This window comes from Falco biarmicus, chromosome 1, assembly GCF_023638135.1.
Source record: "Falco biarmicus isolate bFalBia1 chromosome 1, bFalBia1.pri, whole genome shotgun sequence".
In the NCBI taxonomy this organism is placed as follows: domain Eukaryota; kingdom Metazoa; phylum Chordata; class Aves; order Falconiformes; family Falconidae; genus Falco; species Falco biarmicus.
Window position 1 is genome coordinate 100,276,515 of NC_079288.1, and position 18,108 is coordinate 100,294,622.

Consider the following 18,108-nt stretch of genomic DNA (forward strand, 5'->3'; position numbering starts at 1 on the left):
TTGGCTTTCCCTGTGGCTACAGAGTTGCTTAAGATTACTGTTTAGTTTGTTCAAATTTGTTGCAAAACTGCATTGTCCTTGTGGAAAGAGTGAATTGTATGAAAACAGAACATACACACCCTTAGTGGATTTGCACCTGCTGAAGTAATTTAGAAGTCGAGAGAGCTCAGGAATGCTGTAAGCAGGAAAAAGAGGGATTATAAAAAGGAAATAATTTTACTTTCTTGTGTGGCCCAGGTAGCGCGTTTGCAGCATACACTTCTGGAGTATGGCTTATGTAATAGTTAAAAAGTGTAGAAAAGGTGCAGAGGACAGCTGTGAGTATCTTGCAAGGACTGGAGATGCTTTTTTTTTTTTTTTTTTTGTAACAAGATAAATAGAAAGTCAGCATGCTAAAATGTTCTTTAATGTGGTTCCTACCTGTTTCTCAAGAACTGACTTTGCTCCTCCAGTTTCTGCTACAGTATTTGTTTCTGTAGTGCAGTTAGGCCTATGTTAGCACCTGTTATTTGCTCTGGTCTTCTTTTGGGAGGAGAAAATTCTTGCTGAAGTTGGTATATTGTGTTTTAAATAAGCATGAAAGTTAAGGCCAAAGCAGCACACCTTATGCTTGTAGCAGGAGGTGGGAGGATGATGATTGTCCTTAGTTCACTTTATAATGTTGGAGCAACTTAGAAAGCAACTTTGCCTTTTCCACAGCAAGTTCTATCTCTTACTGTTTTGTTTTCACAGAGAAACACAGCAATAACTAGTGTCTTCGTCTCAGTTACGTCCAAAGTACCTCACTGAAAATTGAACGTTTCCATAGTAGGAAAGATAAAGATGGAAATATTAAATTGGTTGAGAATTTATAGAAATTCAGTAAGAAGACTGGCTTTACGTACTTGCAGTAACCTGTGTTATAAGAAAAAAATTTCTGAAGGATTTTTTTACTGCCTGCATCCCAGTTCTGCCTGCTTCAGTATTTACTGCAGGCTGGAACAGTCAGTGTATGTCAGAAGAGTAGTGATTATTTTAACTTAAGATTTAATAAGCAACAGATGATGTATTAAATAGATATTAGCTTGATGTCTTGGCATTCTGAGATGTGTAAGAAAATAGAAAGTTCACTTACACTGGATAGTTCTTTTGTTCTTTTTATTTCTTAAAGATAAAAAGGGTTTACTTAATATATGGTCACACAGAATTGGTAAGTAATAACGATAATAATGAAAAATGTTCTTTATCTCACTTGTTAAACACACATACAGAGTTTTCAGAATTTCTGTATTTTGAACCAGATATTTTTAATAGCTCCTGTGTTATTTTTTTCTTAATACTCAGTTTCTAATTTTGGTGATACTTGAATGTCCTGAGGTGTATGTTGTATATTTTTAGAGGAAAAAAAACAATGAGTTTGGTGTCTGCAATAGTAATAAGCACAGATAATACTTTACTGTAAAATTCTGAAGGGTTTTGGTTTGTATCTATTCAAAGAAATCAGGCTATGAGTCTACAAATAAGAGTATCATATGTAGACATGATTTTTCTGATTATGGCATTCTCTATTATTCTAAGACTGTTTAAATTATAGCTAAGAACTTATTTAGGAGATCAAGAAGCAAGTAGGAGAGGGGACAGTTCTCTACAAGGAAAAAATGCATTATATTCCCACTCCTTAACCTGCAGTTCCATAAAGAAATATTGCCAGACTTTTAATTAAATTTAATTAATTTTTTTTTTGTATCAGGTGCTTTTTCTGTGTCCACTGCAATTTCAGATGTCTGAGGAATTTATTATGTTCCTATTTACTACGTTCAGCTAACTACTATATCCATAATAAGAGTATGGTTTTTATTGTAATCACCTGCTGATTAGAACATTCACATAAGAGAAGGGAGATGGGTGTAAATTCCTGGCCCAGAGGGTGTTTAGAGCCTGCTCTGTTCTTTAACCAGGAATCTGAAAATCTGTACGGAGCCATTTTCTTTCTTCCTGTTGACACTGAAAGATGGAAATAGAAAAGCCACGGAACTGAAGGAAAGAAGGCAAATGGAAGCTTATGTATGCTAGGGGTTAGGAAGCTTGTCTAGAAGAGCGCAATTTGCAGATGTTTTTATTTTGAGGTTTGTTTATTTTTGTACTACTTTTCCATATGGCTTAGTAATACTTCCTTTCTTTCACATCTGTATTGCCTTAGTTTGTAAATCATTCACTGCAGCCTTTTTTTCTTTGGTTTAGCTACGTTCGTAGAAGTTTAACACAAAGTGTCTTTCTAAAAAGTCAAAAGTATATAAAAAAGAACTTTTGCAATAGCTTTATGTTAAAAAAGGTACTATTGCTACTAACAGTGTGGTGGTGAAGGGTTTACTACAATCATTTCACTGTCAGAAGCAGCAATGAATTTTGAAAGGTTTGAATTCTCTGGAAGAGAGCTATAAGTAGAAATAATTATAACAGGAACATATTGCATGTATTTTTTGTTATTGCTTGCTTTTAAACAAATTTAATTTAAATATAGATGTATTAGTAGTGCGGGATAGTACGACTTTCATATATTCTTTTTATTATTGACATGCTTTGTTATCAAGAATAGAAACTAGCAGAAGCCACCAGTGTGTTTAGTGCTTCGAAGCTACATCTCATGAACTATTCAGTATATCACCTTACAAATTCAGTGAATGCTATTAGTGAGTTCTGTAGGACTATTTTGAGCTGTTACACAGCTGCAAACAAGGAGTTGCCTAGGAAGTGTCCCTTTTATCTTCAAGATGTGAAGAAGCTTCATTCTGTCAGGTGAATCAGGTTGGGAGATACTAAATCTGTAAATGGCCAGGTTTGACATCTATCATTGTTTTAGGTAATAATTGCTTTGTAGATGTAGAAAACTGTCTAGATGATGCAGCTTGTGGCAATTCCAGCAAGCAGTACAATTTAATTCAGGTATGCCATCCTGGTTACACGTATTTTACTGGCTCTTAGAAAATTCAAAATAAGTGTAAACCATCATGGTGGGTCTTTCTGTTGTTGGATCAGTACAAACCACAGAAGTTAAAGATCTCAGAAGCATTGGACCCTCCGGTAAGAGCAGGAAGAGATGCTGAAACACCCAGACTTTGTTAGTATTTGGCCCATAGCTGTTGAGTGGTTTTTCCAGAGATTAACTGTTCGGGTATCTTATGATCTCCAAGATGAAAAATTCTGGTATTCATGTGTTCCTTTTCTCTACATATTTTCTGTACACTGAAAAAGAGCAGCCAATCTACTGCATGTATATAATTCTGTAGCCAAATTTTTGTAAACTTCCCTGTACGGGATTGAATATTTGGCAGTAGTTGGGAATTAGGTAAGGAGATAAAGGTAAACATGTTCAACATCCCCAGTTAAACAATACAATGTCAATTATATTACAACTTTTTCTTGATTATTTTGTTGTTGTTGTTTGTTACTGCTAAGAGGCCTCTCTAATGTCAATATATACTAATTTCATAGGCATTTTAGTTGGGCCGATTATGAAAGAAACATGAACTCAGAATACAAACCCCGTAGCTTTCTTCGGTTTCTAAACTGAGTAAAGGCAGTATTTTGCAGCATCAGTAGCTCCCAGTGACCTCTTGATATGGATGAATATGTTAATTTTAATGATTAATAAATAACACAAAGAGATTATCTTTTGTGTTAAATACTAGCAGAGCCATGACATGGCTCTGTTAACTGGGAGATTGTGGATATAAGTGTAGTTTTTATAGTTGTTGCATAGATTATTCTTTTGAAAAATCGTATTTAGCTCTTTTAGAGCTTTTTTAGCAAAATGGTTAAATATGGATGGGGAAAATCTTCTGTGGATTCTTCAGTTATATAAAGGTATTAGCTGCTTCACATGGTATAATCTGTACGTGGGAATGCAGTTTAGTTTTGGACAATCCAAAAAGAAAGGTTGAAAGAAAAATCAGTTACTAGCTATTAGATTAAAAGATCAATGAAAAGTGGGTGTCAAATGGCACAAGTAAAGTAGTAACTGTTTTTTATTGACTAATGGGAAAATTGTAGGATGAAAAAATCAATTCATTTTACTCTGTTTTGTGATACCTGACCTCAGTCATCGTGAGAAGCCAATATAACGTCTGTTTGGTCTGTGCTGAGTGATTTTGTGAAGTGTTATATTCACTGAATGTATGCAGATGGAGTGTGTAGTGTATTTGGATTAGGCTTGATTCTTGGGCTTGCTGTTTGTACAGCTCAGTACATATGCAAATGTGTTTAAATTTGAATTCCCTTTGAGCAAGGCAACAGTGAACTACTGCAGCACAAAAATTGATCCAAACCACAAGGCTGTTCCTAGAGGTCTTTTAGGGAAGAAACCAGCAGACCTCATGGAATAGTTATGGTAGGTTTCATACAACAGAATTAAAGGTTGAATATTCCTGCTCTCTGCTCCACATGATTTCCTTTTTCACCCTAGTCCTGTGAACATATGGAGACATCAAAATTCTTGCACGTCTTGTGGAGTGGCATTGTTCTATTTAGTCAGTGTTTTAGTAATCCAAAGAAATTTCTGTTGTGCACTAACATGTTTACTCAGTATCTTAAAATACTCAGAATTGTTAACAAAAGGCTAAATACATATCCACAAAAGATTACTCTGTACCATCTCCATGTTTACTGTGCCTAGTTCTATCAGTATTAGTAAAGGAATGCATTTGTGCACCAAGGGTAAAAACATTTTAAAGCACTTTGAAAAGGACTAGTAAGTCATTCTTTCACGTTTAAAAAAGCAATTGACATAATATAAATGGAAGTAAATTCAGGTTTTTTAAATCTTCATAAAGTATATTTGTTTTTCATTTCCAATTTATGTGGGTTTTGTGGGTTGTTTCTGTGTTGGCTGTTAAAAGTCATTGAGCTTTGAAAGGGTAATTAGTTTGCTTCAGCAGCAAATGTAGATTTAGTAACAGTACTTCATTATTCATAAAGGGGAACTAGACCATGGAGCAGTATGTCAATTTTAAAATGTTTTTCTCAATGCAGTGTTTCTTCAAAGAACAAAATAATGAATCATAAATTAACAAACATCAGGTTGACTAAGTTTTTTTTGTTGGTTTTTTTTTTTTTCCTCTTTGTGTCTCTCATTTTCGCCTGCACAATGTGCTTAGATTGGTTCTCTCCTCTGTTTCGGACTACTTTGCAGCAATGTTCACTAATGATGTGAGGGAAGCAAGACAGGAAGAAATCAAGATGGAAGGCGTGGAGCCAAATGCATTGTGGGCTCTGGTTCAATATGCATATACAGGTAATTAGAATGAAAATGGGAACGTCATCTAATGAATCGTCCTCCTGTGAGCATTATATTCCATTACTAGATTCCAGATGCTCCTTACAAATTATTATTCACATTGTTTAATTCCTTATAAATAATGGCAATGATGATTTCATTTTATTTACCTGAGGAAAGCTGGTAGGATATAAGTTTCTCTGATAATACTGTATTCAGTTAGATAACAAAATACGTGAATATTTTAAATGTATCATGACTGACAAAAAAAAAAAAAAGGACTTACTAGGATTCCCTTTCCTTACATCATTATAGGTACTAATTTTGAAAAGCTGGTTATCTGTTGCTGAGGGTGATGTTTGCAAAGCCTTATAATCTGTAAATAATCCTGTTGCCTCTGAGTTTTAGGGAATTACAAATTATTAGAGCAAACTAATTGATCTTTTTAATGTTACTAGGTCGCCTTGAATTAAAAGAAGATAACATTGAGTGCCTGTTGTCTACAGCTTGCCTTCTTCAGCTCTCTCAGGTTGTAGAAGCATGCTGTAAATTCCTAATGAAGCAGCTTCACCCGTCCAATTGCCTTGGAATCCGATCTTTTGCTGATGCGCAGGGTTGCACTGACTTGCACAAGGTGGCTCACAATTACACGATGGTATGTTGTTACTTTAAGTATCATCAGCTGTATTTAGTAAGGAAAATACAGAATGTTGTCCTGAATAAAATAGCAGTGGTTTTCCCCCAGAAAGCTTTGAAAATTTTCCAAGCAAGAATGCACATACGGTCCCATGATGAGAAATGACAAAATAACTATGAAGTTGCTGGTTTAGAGTTGGAAGGAAATAGGCAAGCATTAGTGGTTCCCTGTAACAATAATGGGATTGTGTTGTACACATTTAATAAAATAGAAAAGCTTGTTCTTCTTTCTTTCAGTCAAAAAACTACAACTTAATAGTGGGCAAGATGTGCATCTTGTGCAAAATGCCACGTTACTAAATGAAACTACAGAATTAATTTGTTTTGTAATGAGCTAGAGTAATGAAGTTCTAAGTTGGGGTATGAATGTGGGCATTCATCAACATAGATTCTGCATTATCCTTAATTTCTTGTTTGATGCCATCCTGGCATTCCATTACTAATTTAATCTTAGAATAGGCAATATGTGGCAAAATAAAAATTTGCCAGTGATACTTACAGAGTTATTTTATGGAAAGACTGACCTGCCAGCTTAGTTAAAGTTCATCTTCATAATAGTAATCCTTTAATGTAAAATGTTCTTCTCCTTCTCACAAGTATGTTTTAGTAATGTTATCAGCAGAAGAAGGAGAATTATCTCTGAGACAAGTCAGTTCATCTGTTCGCTGCAGTTTTGTGAGGCATTTTTCTTTCTTCTTGATAAAATTTCACCTATGTAAGCTCTTGGGACCTGAATGAGGGCATGTAGATATTGTGTAATAGATGTGGGAATGAAGATAGTACTTAATTTGCTTGTGCGGCATGGCCGTTAAGCTATTGGTTTAGATCCAAGAGGTGTAACTTCCGTCTTCTAATTAGTATTAGAAATCCAGGGCTTTTCCTCTAGGTGCCTTAGTTTTTGCTGGTTTTAAAGTGTCTTTTATTATTATTATTTCTTCTTGGCTTAAAGTAACTTAGTTTAATGTGTATTTAAAATAGACCTTTTTTTTTTTTATATATGATACAATGTTCTTCCTCGATGAGTGGATCTCTGATGTATTTAAAATCATGAACACACCAAAACAGGCCAAAAATAGTGTGCAGACTGTAATTTACATTTCTTTTCTTGATCTTCCTTATTGCTTAAACAAAAGCAAGGAGACAACAATTAGGTAGACAGTCATATGAAACAGTAAAGATGAATGTGGCTGATGCCTTTGAAGAAGAGTGAGACAGTGATACAAAAAGTGTTCAAAAAGAGACCCTCCCTTCTCTGACCTACCTGTTCTTTTTCAGAGTAAGAATATGTTTTGGTCTGTGCTGTTGTCATGCCCCTTCTAAGTGGACTGCCAAGATCAGAATGGTAATAAATGTTAGATTAATGCATCTTTAAAGATGAACGTTAGGGATTATAGTTTTACTGTTTTGACTGGCATTTCATGACTTGTGGCAGAAAGGGGCTATGAACTTTCTAAAAGCCATACATACAGCACTTACCTTTCTTTTGTTCAGACCTCTGGAAAATAGTTATATGCCTTTTGGCCATTGTTTACTTCAGTGGCAAAATTGTTGCTTTTAAGGCTTCAATTTGGATGAAATTTAAATTAGGTGGATTTTAAAAAGCCATTTTCAAAACTAATTGGTTGTGCTAGATGGATTCTTCCCAGGGCCTCTTTTTATGTTGCTCAGCTCCAACAGAGACATGAAATTGAATTTTAGTAATAATGAGTAATAGAGGAGCAGCCTCTTTAGTTTGAAATTAATGTTGCTATGGAAACTGCATAGAAATGTATAGTTCAATTGAATCTTCAATTAAAATAAATCCCCAAGTAATTTAATTTGTTTAAAAGCTGTTCAAAAAAAGAAAATGTTCAACAGTAGTAACTACTAGCCACTTGATGCTCTTTCCATTAAGAAGTATTAGAGCATAAGGGTTAAGCGCACCTGTAGTACCTGGAAATTCTGTTTCTCAAAAACAATGCAATGGGCAGCATAGAACAATGGGGGGTTTTACTGAGTATAGTATATACTTCTGCCTTTTCCATGTAATTTTGGTTCTTTTAAAGCACTTGAAGTAGAAGGTAATGAATAATAAAAAATACTTAAGTGTTAATTTATATATGTTATTTTCTATGAGTTTTTCTTTGACAGAAAAACCCAGATTGCCATATAACTGTTACTCAGCAATTAACTGCTCAGTTTTAAAGGTTTTTGTGATATATGCTATGATTTGATAAGCATCTTACCTGCTTCATTAAAATAGTATTTACACGAAGACTAGAAATTCAGCTGAAATGAGCATTTGGTTAAACTGAAGAACCAATGAGTGAGTTACCCCAGTAGGGCTGCCTCTGTTAATAGACCTGCTCTGTCTGAATAGTGTTCATTAGTGTCACTGGAAAGCATTAGCATGATTTTATGGCATTATTTTAGTCACATAATACAGTGTGATTAAAAAAGTAAATAAGAAGGATTTGAATGCTGCACTTCAATTACATACTTAAATATGTAGATGTATGTTATGCTAAAAGGACTTGTGTTGCATTACTTTATTGCTTAGTGTTGACACTTGATAAGTTGCTTTTTGAGAAGAGTAATTTTTAACATTGTCATCAAAACAGGTCAATTTTTGACATTGCAAATTAAAGCTTGAAAAATCCTCAGGATGCATTAAGTGAAACATGAAATAAACTGAAGTGATCACTAGCAGATTTAGTGCTGTATAGAAAGCAACTCTGATTTTTATGCATCGGGGGTTTAAAATATAGTTGACAGAATCATGGGATGTGTCTGGGTAAAGATATCTTTTGTACAAAGGTTATCCTGTTTTGCTGTACTTCATATATAGCATCGGGATCATACAACTATAAATGTAGGAGTTATATTAGATGGGCCGGTAGTGTATCTGTTCACTTTAATTTTTAAAGCCTTTTTGCACAAAATGCCTTCTGGGCATTTTTCTTGCTTCTTCAGAAAGTCAAAAGAAACACCCCTTTTGCCATCTTCATTGTTTGAAACAATTGGTAGTGTACCTTGAATGAAAACCAATAGCTCCTTTTCCACAAAAAAAGTAAACCAGAGGGAGGTTAATACTTTCAGATGAGGAAAAGCTAGCTTCTGTTATTTCTAGAACATGAAATACCTGTGGTTAGTAGTGAGGCATTCTTAGGTAAGTGTTAGTAGCTTCTGCAGTAGCCAGGTTTTAACTTCCTTCATTACAAGCAAAAAAAGGAAAGCATTCTAAACATTACATGTGATAGTGCCTCAGTCAGTCCCCACGTAGAAAGCTTTATGATCATTGTTGCTCAGCCTTCCATGCTTAGAACAGAGTGAAAAGCCATTCTGATTTTAATCAGAAGTCTTCAGAAGTATGTGAGTAGTGATTACATGATTCAGATAATTTTGGAGTTTGCATGATTTCTGAGCATGGCCAGTGGCTGTTTATAAGAAGAAAATTTTAGAGAGGATGGAGTAACAGATTCAGGCCAAGCTAGGAGTTGTGGAAGAATGTATGTGAGACACTTAGGCTTGCTTTCTTCTGTAAGGCAGAAGCTGGGTAACAAAAACTCATTGCAGTATGGAGGTTACGATTTGGGAGGAGGAATCAAAGTGGTATAACTTGTCATTTTTCTTGCAACAGCTAGGATAGTTTGTTCTTTTGGTAGGGGGGAGCATGAAGAGGGGAGAAATTTCAGTATTTTTTGCCTACAAAGGGCCAGACCCAAAGATAGTGTTAGTGCCTAGAACAAGGATTTTACGTTCTTGCACCTGACATTACAGTCCAAAGTACCCTGCTCAGTAATCATCTGACTTGGAAAATACTCATTCACGTTCTTTCACCTGTGAAAACATAAGGTATTTCTGTTTTTCAAGTTCCCTAAGTTCTGGTTAGCACAGTAGATCCATACTGCCTTGGCAAGACTAAAGAGGTTTCTGCATGCTGGTCAGCCTGTTTTTGGAATCCAGAAACTATGCAGAGAGGAGTCAAGCTACAGTAGTTGTGCTCTAAACAAACCCTGGGTACACCAGTAGCATTAGGTTAGTTTATTGCTTAATGCAGCAGTGAAACCTGGCTAAAAGTAAAGTAGCTGCTATCTGACATCTACCTGATTATTAATAGTTTACCAGAAGGTCAGATAGCTCAGTTCTTAGTGAATTCAGACCTCAGTTTACCAGCTGACTGGAGCAGCTGGTAGACAAAATTACATTCCCTATTTGTTCTCATTCACATCCTGTGAGTCAAGCACCTCTTGCTTTTTGGCTGCCCAGGTTCAGAGTTTAAACAGAACCCTGCGGTTAGAGCTGCCTATTGGCCTGCCGTAGTGTCACATCCTTCAGCACCAGAACACCTGCAGGCTCTCTGAGGTTCTAATCCTTCTGACACAGTGTAGAGGGAGACTAATCATCTCGCTGGATCCCACTGTGGTCATTAAGTACCACTGAGAAATAAGCATCATGAGGTCTTTTATGTGCTTCTAATGTTTTGGGTTCTTTTATTCTGCTCTGTATCAAGTTCAAGGCAGACCTGTGGTTAAGAATACCAGTATTGACTCTGCAGGTGCTGAAGGGTGTGTTTAAGGTTATAATGAGCAATGCATAGCATTGAGCACAGGGATTGTGTGTCCCTGGTTTAGCTAATATATAAACATCAGGCTAGTAATTTGATCAAATTTCCAAGGTCTTTGAGGAGCTAACTTTTGGGGTGGGAAACTCCTTTTTGTACTTTCAAGACCAGAAAGCAAGGGACTGAAACTGCAGACAGTTTGTTCTCTGAAATATCCTGTTCTTCCACAGAGAGTTCCCATAAGAAGAAGGAAAGAAAAGGCTAAATGAGGAGGTTAAGAATGCTAGGAGATACACTGGCTCCTCCTTTTTGTCTTCAGAATCTCTGTCTGTAGAGGAAGAGGAATTGTCAGATTCTGATTATAAAAACCCCCAGACATAGGCCAAAGAGTGGCTGTATTCCCAGTGGAATGCTTTGATACTGTGCTCAAAAGGAGTCTCTGCTTTAAAAATAGAATGGGAGCAAGAGGAAGCTGAACTTGTTCCCATCAGAAAGCAATTGTCTGCAAGCAACAAGAAGGAAGATCAGGCTTTTTACACACAACAGCTGTTGAAGTGATGAAATCCAGTTGGAAAAAAGCTTTCCAAAGAGGATCCATGACTGACTTATGCAAGATCAGCTTGTTGTTTCCTTCAGAAACAAAGGAAGCTTTCCATGCAGGTGCTTTCCCCTTCCTCTTCCTGTGATCCGGATAGACAATATGGGAAGTTTAAGGTAGTAAGTGTTGGCTTTTCTCTTCATCAGTGCTCGCTGCCGGTTTATTCAGCAAAACTAAAAGCACAGCTCCAGCTTGCATACTCTGTAGGACAGAGAATCAACAAAAATACAACAGTGGAAAAAATGAACTCAGTGGAATCTGAATTTCTGTGAACTGCATGTTTAAACTCTGGAAATAATTTGATCATTTTTCAGCTTCAATTTTACTCTCAAGCATTTGGTATCAGAGTATAAAAAATAAAGTGCATGTATAGTGGTACTGAATATTGGTACAGTCCTTTCACAGTTTCTAGTTCCTGTATTTGTTCATTTTCTTAACTTTTGTTTTGTAATAGAATTAAATTAATTAAAGAGGAAAAGACAGTTTTATCTCCCTTCTAGTCGACTACCATTTTCTCTTGGAAACACCACTTTTGTGTAGCCAATTGGATCTCTCTAGGAGGAAAGCTTTTCAGCTATTAAATGTAAAATTTTCCTTTCCAACTTCTGCCCAGGAATACAGTTAATGTGTGCAGATGACACTTTCAATTATTTTCCTAATCTCGACTCCAGAGTTACCTGTGGAGTGGAGTTACTTTGATCTTTCCTGTTAGGCATCTTGTTGCCATCTGCGTATGTGTGGCTTTCATGTAAAGTGGACTGGTTTACTCCTAATTAGTTTTTTCCTCTTTGCTTAGCATTCATTAATTAGTTAATATTTTTTGAGTACTGAGGTATAGCTTTGAAATTATTAGACTAAGCAATAAAAAGGAAGAAGTATTACCTTTTTTGCTTTGTTGTCATGATGTCTTTTGCATATGCAATTCCAAACTGTACTGTATGTTTTTGTTGCCATTTTATATGCTAAACTTGTAGCTGTTTTGCAGTGCAGGTCCTGCTTCTGCTCCCAAGTTTCTCCCTGTTTTTTTTTATCTAAAAATCCTATTTTTTTCCCAACATGTATGTGCTTCTCATCCAGAGTTTTTTCATTAGTGTGCAATTCTTGCTTTTTAAATCATTAAACAAGATACTAAGTAAGGCTAATTGTTATGTTAGACCCTGTCTGTGGATCTCATGCAGTTTATCCTCCAGGTATTTTGGAGATACATGTGATGGCAGAGCAAAACCAGCATCCCACTGATTAGCTATCTAGCAATCAACAGTGCATTTAGTAGATTGATTGTAATACTGTTTTATTGTCATGAAGCTACTTTGTCTGGTGTATGAGGTTAATTGGGTTTTGAGCTACCAAAATATAAGTACATGGTTGTGATTCATAGACTGCTTTTCTTTCCTTTGCTGCCTTGTAAAGGTGTGTGGGGTAAGAGGATAGACATGATCTCGCCCTTTTCTGTTACATTCAGGTTCCCCACTGTAAGTTCATAGAGCTGATTGTGTTTCTGCGTACTTCTGTTATTTCTGCCTAAGGTTGTGAGAATCCTTACAGTATATTCTGCAGGTCCTAGTATTATGAAGAAATAAGATATCAGTGTTGGAAATGTTACATATTGTGACTTTCCTATTTTGAAGTAAGGATTTATTGCTGGAAATGACAGGATGAAAGTTAGAAAATTGAATCCTATCAAAGTAAATATTGTTAATAAAACAGGGTATGTATGATACTGTGGATTCTTTGTATGTTTTACTCCCCAGTCAATCAGCTGTACAAAACCTATAAAATAGTAAAATAAAATAATCCATTTAAAATCAGCAATAAAATTGTTATTTCCTCTGAAAACTTAAATGTCATAGTTTAATGTAGCAATAATGAAAACAGTTAGGTGTGCCCAGTAGTTGCAGCATGTTGTGCTCTTTGCTTTACAAAGCATCTTACGTTGCATTGTACCTTGTCAACAGGAACAAACTGTGCCTTTTATTTCTTTAAACTATACTTCAGAAAGTGTTTCTTCAGTTGCCATGCCAAGATAGTAACCCGCACAACCCATTGTTCATTTCTGTCCATTTACTGTCCCCTCAGTTATTTCAGCACATCTGTCTGTGGGACTGAATGATAGAATTGGGGAAATGATCAGAGTCAAAATAAGTCAGTACATTTTTATGTTACTTTTTTTTTTTCCCTCCAGGTCAGTTCTCCAGTAGTATTATGCTGGTGTAACTGAGAGATGGTGTGAAGGGAGGGAGAAGAGGGGAATATATAGTAGGAGTTCCATAAAACATCTTCAAAGTATGATGTCACCTCTATTAAAAATGCTTTTCTTTTTCAGGAAAACTTCATGGAAGTAATTAGAAACCAAGAATTTCTATTATTGCCAGCCACTGAAATTGCAAAGCTTTTAGCAAGTGATGACATGAATATTCCTAATGAAGAGACTATACTGAATGCACTACTTACATGGGTTCGACACGATTTGGAGCAGAGAAGGAAAGATCTCAGTAAACTCCTGGCTTACATTAGACTGCCTCTGCTTGCTCCCCAAGTAAATTGTTCATTTCTTCTCTAGTTTATACCATAGTTACAGTGGGCATAGCTTATACTGCATCAATATATTGATAGTGACAAATCACAAAAGCTTCAGGATTCTTAATGGTTTGGATTCTTACAGCAGCATATAAGGACTTACCATGTCGTATAGGCATGGTAGTTTGTGTCTTTTTGTGAACGGCAGCGTATTCTGATCCTAACCTGAGATGAATCAGGACACAAGAAGGGGTGGAGCTGCTACGAAAAAATCACTTCTGTTGCCTAGAAAAATGCTTATTAAGGATATGTTTGTCACTAGAAGGTGTGCCCTTTTTAAATTTCTTTTTTATGGAACTTGTGCAGTTTATTTGGATCATTAAATTTCCTTCATATAATTATAGCTATCCTTGAGATTTAGGAAGTATGGTTTGAATAAATTATTTGAAGTGATTTTTCTTCTATCAACATTTGATTAACCATCTTTGGGTACTTCTTGTTCTTCCTTATCAATATTATTTCTCCTTCTTGGACATTTATGCACAATGTTGAGGAAGACTCAAGCTATTTGTTTAAATAGTTGTGAATTACAGTTTTCCTAGTCCTGTAGGAGACTACTCTTGTTAGTGTCATGTGTAACATCGTATTCATTATTTGATAGCATGCACATAAACTAAGTTTGATTTTTTTTTTCTTGTGCTAGCCTTCTTTGCTGAACCTTCATTAGTAATATTTAATACTTACTATACAATCAAAGGATTTTGCTTTACATTTTTCAGTTTTAGTGATAATTATCTCCATTAAATGAAGAAAATAGGATTTTTATGGAACCTGAATAAGTAGAATTTGTTAACACAACAAAAACTGAGTTTGATTCAGTCGTAGTGATAAATCACATACACAGCATTCTGTGTATTGCCTCTAATCTTGTATCCTCTTGCTGGATAGTGAGATTCACTAGCAAACATTTCAGTATTAATATTTCCATATTGAATATTATATATGCAATGGCAGGATTTTCTCAGTTACGGCCTTGAATTTATTTGCTTTTTCTAGAAACATAATACAGTGTAAGCCAGTTGACCTAGAGGAAACTATTCCTTTGTTGAGAATCAGATTAATTGGTAACTAAGTAACCACTGCTGTATGCCTCTTACTTAATTGACTGTAATCTTTAGAAACTGAAAGTTCAGTATTTATCCCAGAAATCTGTACTGAAATCAAATTATGTCCACTCACTAACTGATTAGGAAAACAGCAAAATGAAACAAAAAAGCAATATCGTATTTCACATAATATTTTAATTTTTCAAGTCTTCGCCAAATACATATTTCAATACAATATTTTTCTGTTACCTTTTTATTTATTATTTTAACAAAGTGTTCCCGTGTTAAAATCACCACGTTAACTATTAGTGCATTAAGTCAGTATGAAGTACCCAAAACAGTCTTAATGTTTTCAGAATCATGTTTTGCTTCATGATCACATGACATTAGACAATCTGACAACAAACATAACATAATGAAAAGGTTTCCAATTTTATGGTTGAAGGGTTAAAGCTATTTGAAAGAAATTAAATTAGAAAATTGAACAACTTGCTGAAATCAATAACATTGCAGCCAAGACACAAAGGATATTAGGTTCATATACTTTCAAAAAAACTTTGGGAAATACTTTGAAAATGTAGCATTGGAAGCAAAAAATCATGATGAATTGTCAGATTCTTTAGTTTTTATGCGTGTCTTTGTTCATAATGTGTTTCATCTCTTTGGTTAATGCAAAGTGTCCTAAATATCTCTAAAGTCTCTTTTTGCTTTTACAAAGGCTAAAGATGAGTATTTGTCAGCGTCTTAAGCTGTAAGGTGGCAAGTATTCAATCTCTGATAAATTAATGAAGATGATGATTAATCAATTTCTGAGTTAGAAGATGGTTCAGCTTCCTTTTAGATAGAAATTCTTAGTACTTGAGTATCTGCACTACCTTTCTCTTCATCAGGTTTCCAATGACTATAATTTCATGGTAATACATCATTTGTAACTGCTTGGTTATAAATGCATTTAGTACAAAGAGCTATGTAAATAATAAAATTTGGAAAAAATTTGCTTTCATTTAAGTAATTCTATTCCAAGTTGAATAAAAATTTACCTAAATTGTAATACTGTAGGTTGAGATCCAAGAGGCTTCAGATTTTTTAGATTTCATTTATTTTTAACTGAGATGAAATTGCTTTTAGAGGTTGACACTCTGCTATAAGAACTTCTTTATAGGTTGGGGGGTAGAAACTGGAGAAAATGTGTGTTGCATCTTGTTGCAAAATTCATATACACATGACGTGTTTCTTTATTAAATGTTGCTTGTCTATCAGAAAAATACATTGGAAGTCTGAATGGGTCATGTTGTGTACAAGCCTTAATTTTCATGCATGCAACTATAACAATATCTGATTTGGGACAGTAGTAATTAATGGTTTTTCTTTTTTTTTTTTTTTCCTTTAAACCATGTGTAGTTTGATAGTGTTGCATGCTGGCAGTTAAAAGACTGCTTCTATTTTATTATTTTATAATCTCAAAGTATCTCTATGAGGTGATACAAGTGGTAAGTGGTGCTTTGGGTCAAGAGAAGAAACAATGGGAAGTACTGAAAGTAAAGGAGAATTAAGCTCCCTCTGCTAATTTACAAGAGAACACTTTAATTTGCTATTTTAAATAGAATCAGAACATTGGCTAATAGAGAAATACTGCAAAAGTCAGGCTCAGTTTTCTGAAAAGTTGCTGGTGAAGGGCTTTGACAGTTTGATTACTTTTTTTATTATTTTATTCTCTGTGTATGTTTATTATGTTTTCTGTCATAGTTTTCTGTTGATTTGCCTGGTACAGAGATGTGTTCAGGCTTAGCAGACTGTATTACCTGTATCTCTTCTGGAACCATGGATATCATATTTGCCACTCTGCAGTCCTAAGGCAGCTTTAAGCCAGGGATATGTACACCATACTATGCACAACTGTTTCATGATGCGTCCTTTTAGTACTCCTGATCACTAATTTCACAGCAATTTTGTACGTGTTACTGATGGCTGTCAACAGCTCAACAATGACATCTCATTCTGGTTTGTGGACTTATATTTCTAATATTCACAAAGTGTTTGGATTTTGTGGTGGCAGTTCAGAGGCATTTGCCTTTTTCTTATTGTTGTGACAACTGTCCAAGTCCCAGTGGGGCGCTTCACTTGCTTTTTTTTCTGTTACTCAGGCCATGTCTTGCCATTCAGAAAAATGTCAGTTGTCTAGACTTCTGATTATTACAGTTGAGACACTCAACCTATGAATATATTTTTCCTGCATCTGACAAACACAGAGTACAAAAGACTCCAAAATCTTTAATAACTGTTATTAGTAGTCTTAGTGGAATTTTATTTGTCAGATTTAAAATTTGACACTTGTCAAATTTGCTTGTATCCTTGATATTAAAAATTTTAACAAAGGCTTGCATTAAACTGATACACAGTGATCTGGGTCAGTGTCAGAGCAAGGGATACAATATATATTCAAACATTCAGCCTGTGCCTGACTAGAGCCCTGGACCAAGTGGATTCAGGAATAAAAGCATGAGGTTAAACTGATTTACATACCCAGAACCTGACTCCATTTCTGTGAACATACCTGTACTGACACTGGAACAGGAGGAGATTTTGTTTTCTTCCTTTGGACCGTTAAGCTTAAATTATTCTTTGGACCATTAAGCTTAAATCATCCATTAAGATTAGATGGCCTGCCTTTTTTTTTACTTAATAGCTTAGCTTAAAATGTGAATATTTTGTTTATTACAAATTTATCTTTATGCTAGTCTTTTTTATATGATCATTTTCAAAACATATATTTTAAATCAGGCAGTGAAAGTCTTTGGATTAAATATTTTCTTGTAATTTGTTTTTATTTTTCATGTTGTTTATAGCAATACAGCTTGTTTAATTTTCTTTCTTTTTCAGTTTCTGGCAGATATGGAAAATAATGCACTCTTTAGAGATGACATTGAATGTCAAAAACTCATTATGGAAGCAATGAAGTACCATCTGTTGCCAGAGAGACGACCTATGTTGCAAAGTCCTCGCACCAAACCTAGAAAATCGACAGTGGGTGTGTTGTTTGCAGTTGGAGGAATGGATGCCACAAAAGGTATTGGCTTATATGATAATTAGTTGAGTTGGTTTTGTTCATTTTAAAAGAAATGTTTGATAGATGTTTTTATAACATGTTAATTCTAACATTCAAAGATTCTGCAGTATAGAACCTGAAATGTCTTAAATGTACACTGTTCGTTAGGTTAAAAAAAATCTACGTAGCTTTGATAATACTGTAAACATTCTGGAAGCTAGAGTTGTGACTGATTTGAAATTATCAAGGGAATGCCTGATTTCTGAGTAGTGAAATGCTGAATTGAGTGAAAACTAATCTTTATTTACTTGAATGGGAAGTAATTTGCAAAAGGAAGAAAATAACAGAAAG

At 35.0% G+C, this 18,108-nt stretch overlaps 1 protein-coding gene across 6 annotated transcripts in view; it reads left to right on the forward strand.

The window, feature by feature from the left end:
• KLHL5 (kelch like family member 5) overlaps nucleotides 1–18,108 on the forward strand; it is a 62,532-nt gene that overhangs the window by 32,466 nt on the left and 11,958 nt on the right. For 5 of the 6 annotated variants that reach the window (XM_056352272.1, XM_056352267.1, XM_056352259.1 and 2 more), the window contains 4 exons: nucleotides 5,133–5,269; nucleotides 5,710–5,906; nucleotides 13,412–13,624; nucleotides 17,592–17,778. In XM_056352272.1, the coding sequence (XP_056208247.1) occupies nucleotides 5,133–5,269; nucleotides 5,710–5,906; nucleotides 13,412–13,624; nucleotides 17,592–17,778 (734 nt within the window). The remainder of the gene's footprint in view (nucleotides 1–5,132; nucleotides 5,270–5,709; nucleotides 5,907–13,411; nucleotides 13,625–17,591; nucleotides 17,779–18,108) is intronic. The other variant, XM_056352250.1, reaches the window with a different exon arrangement.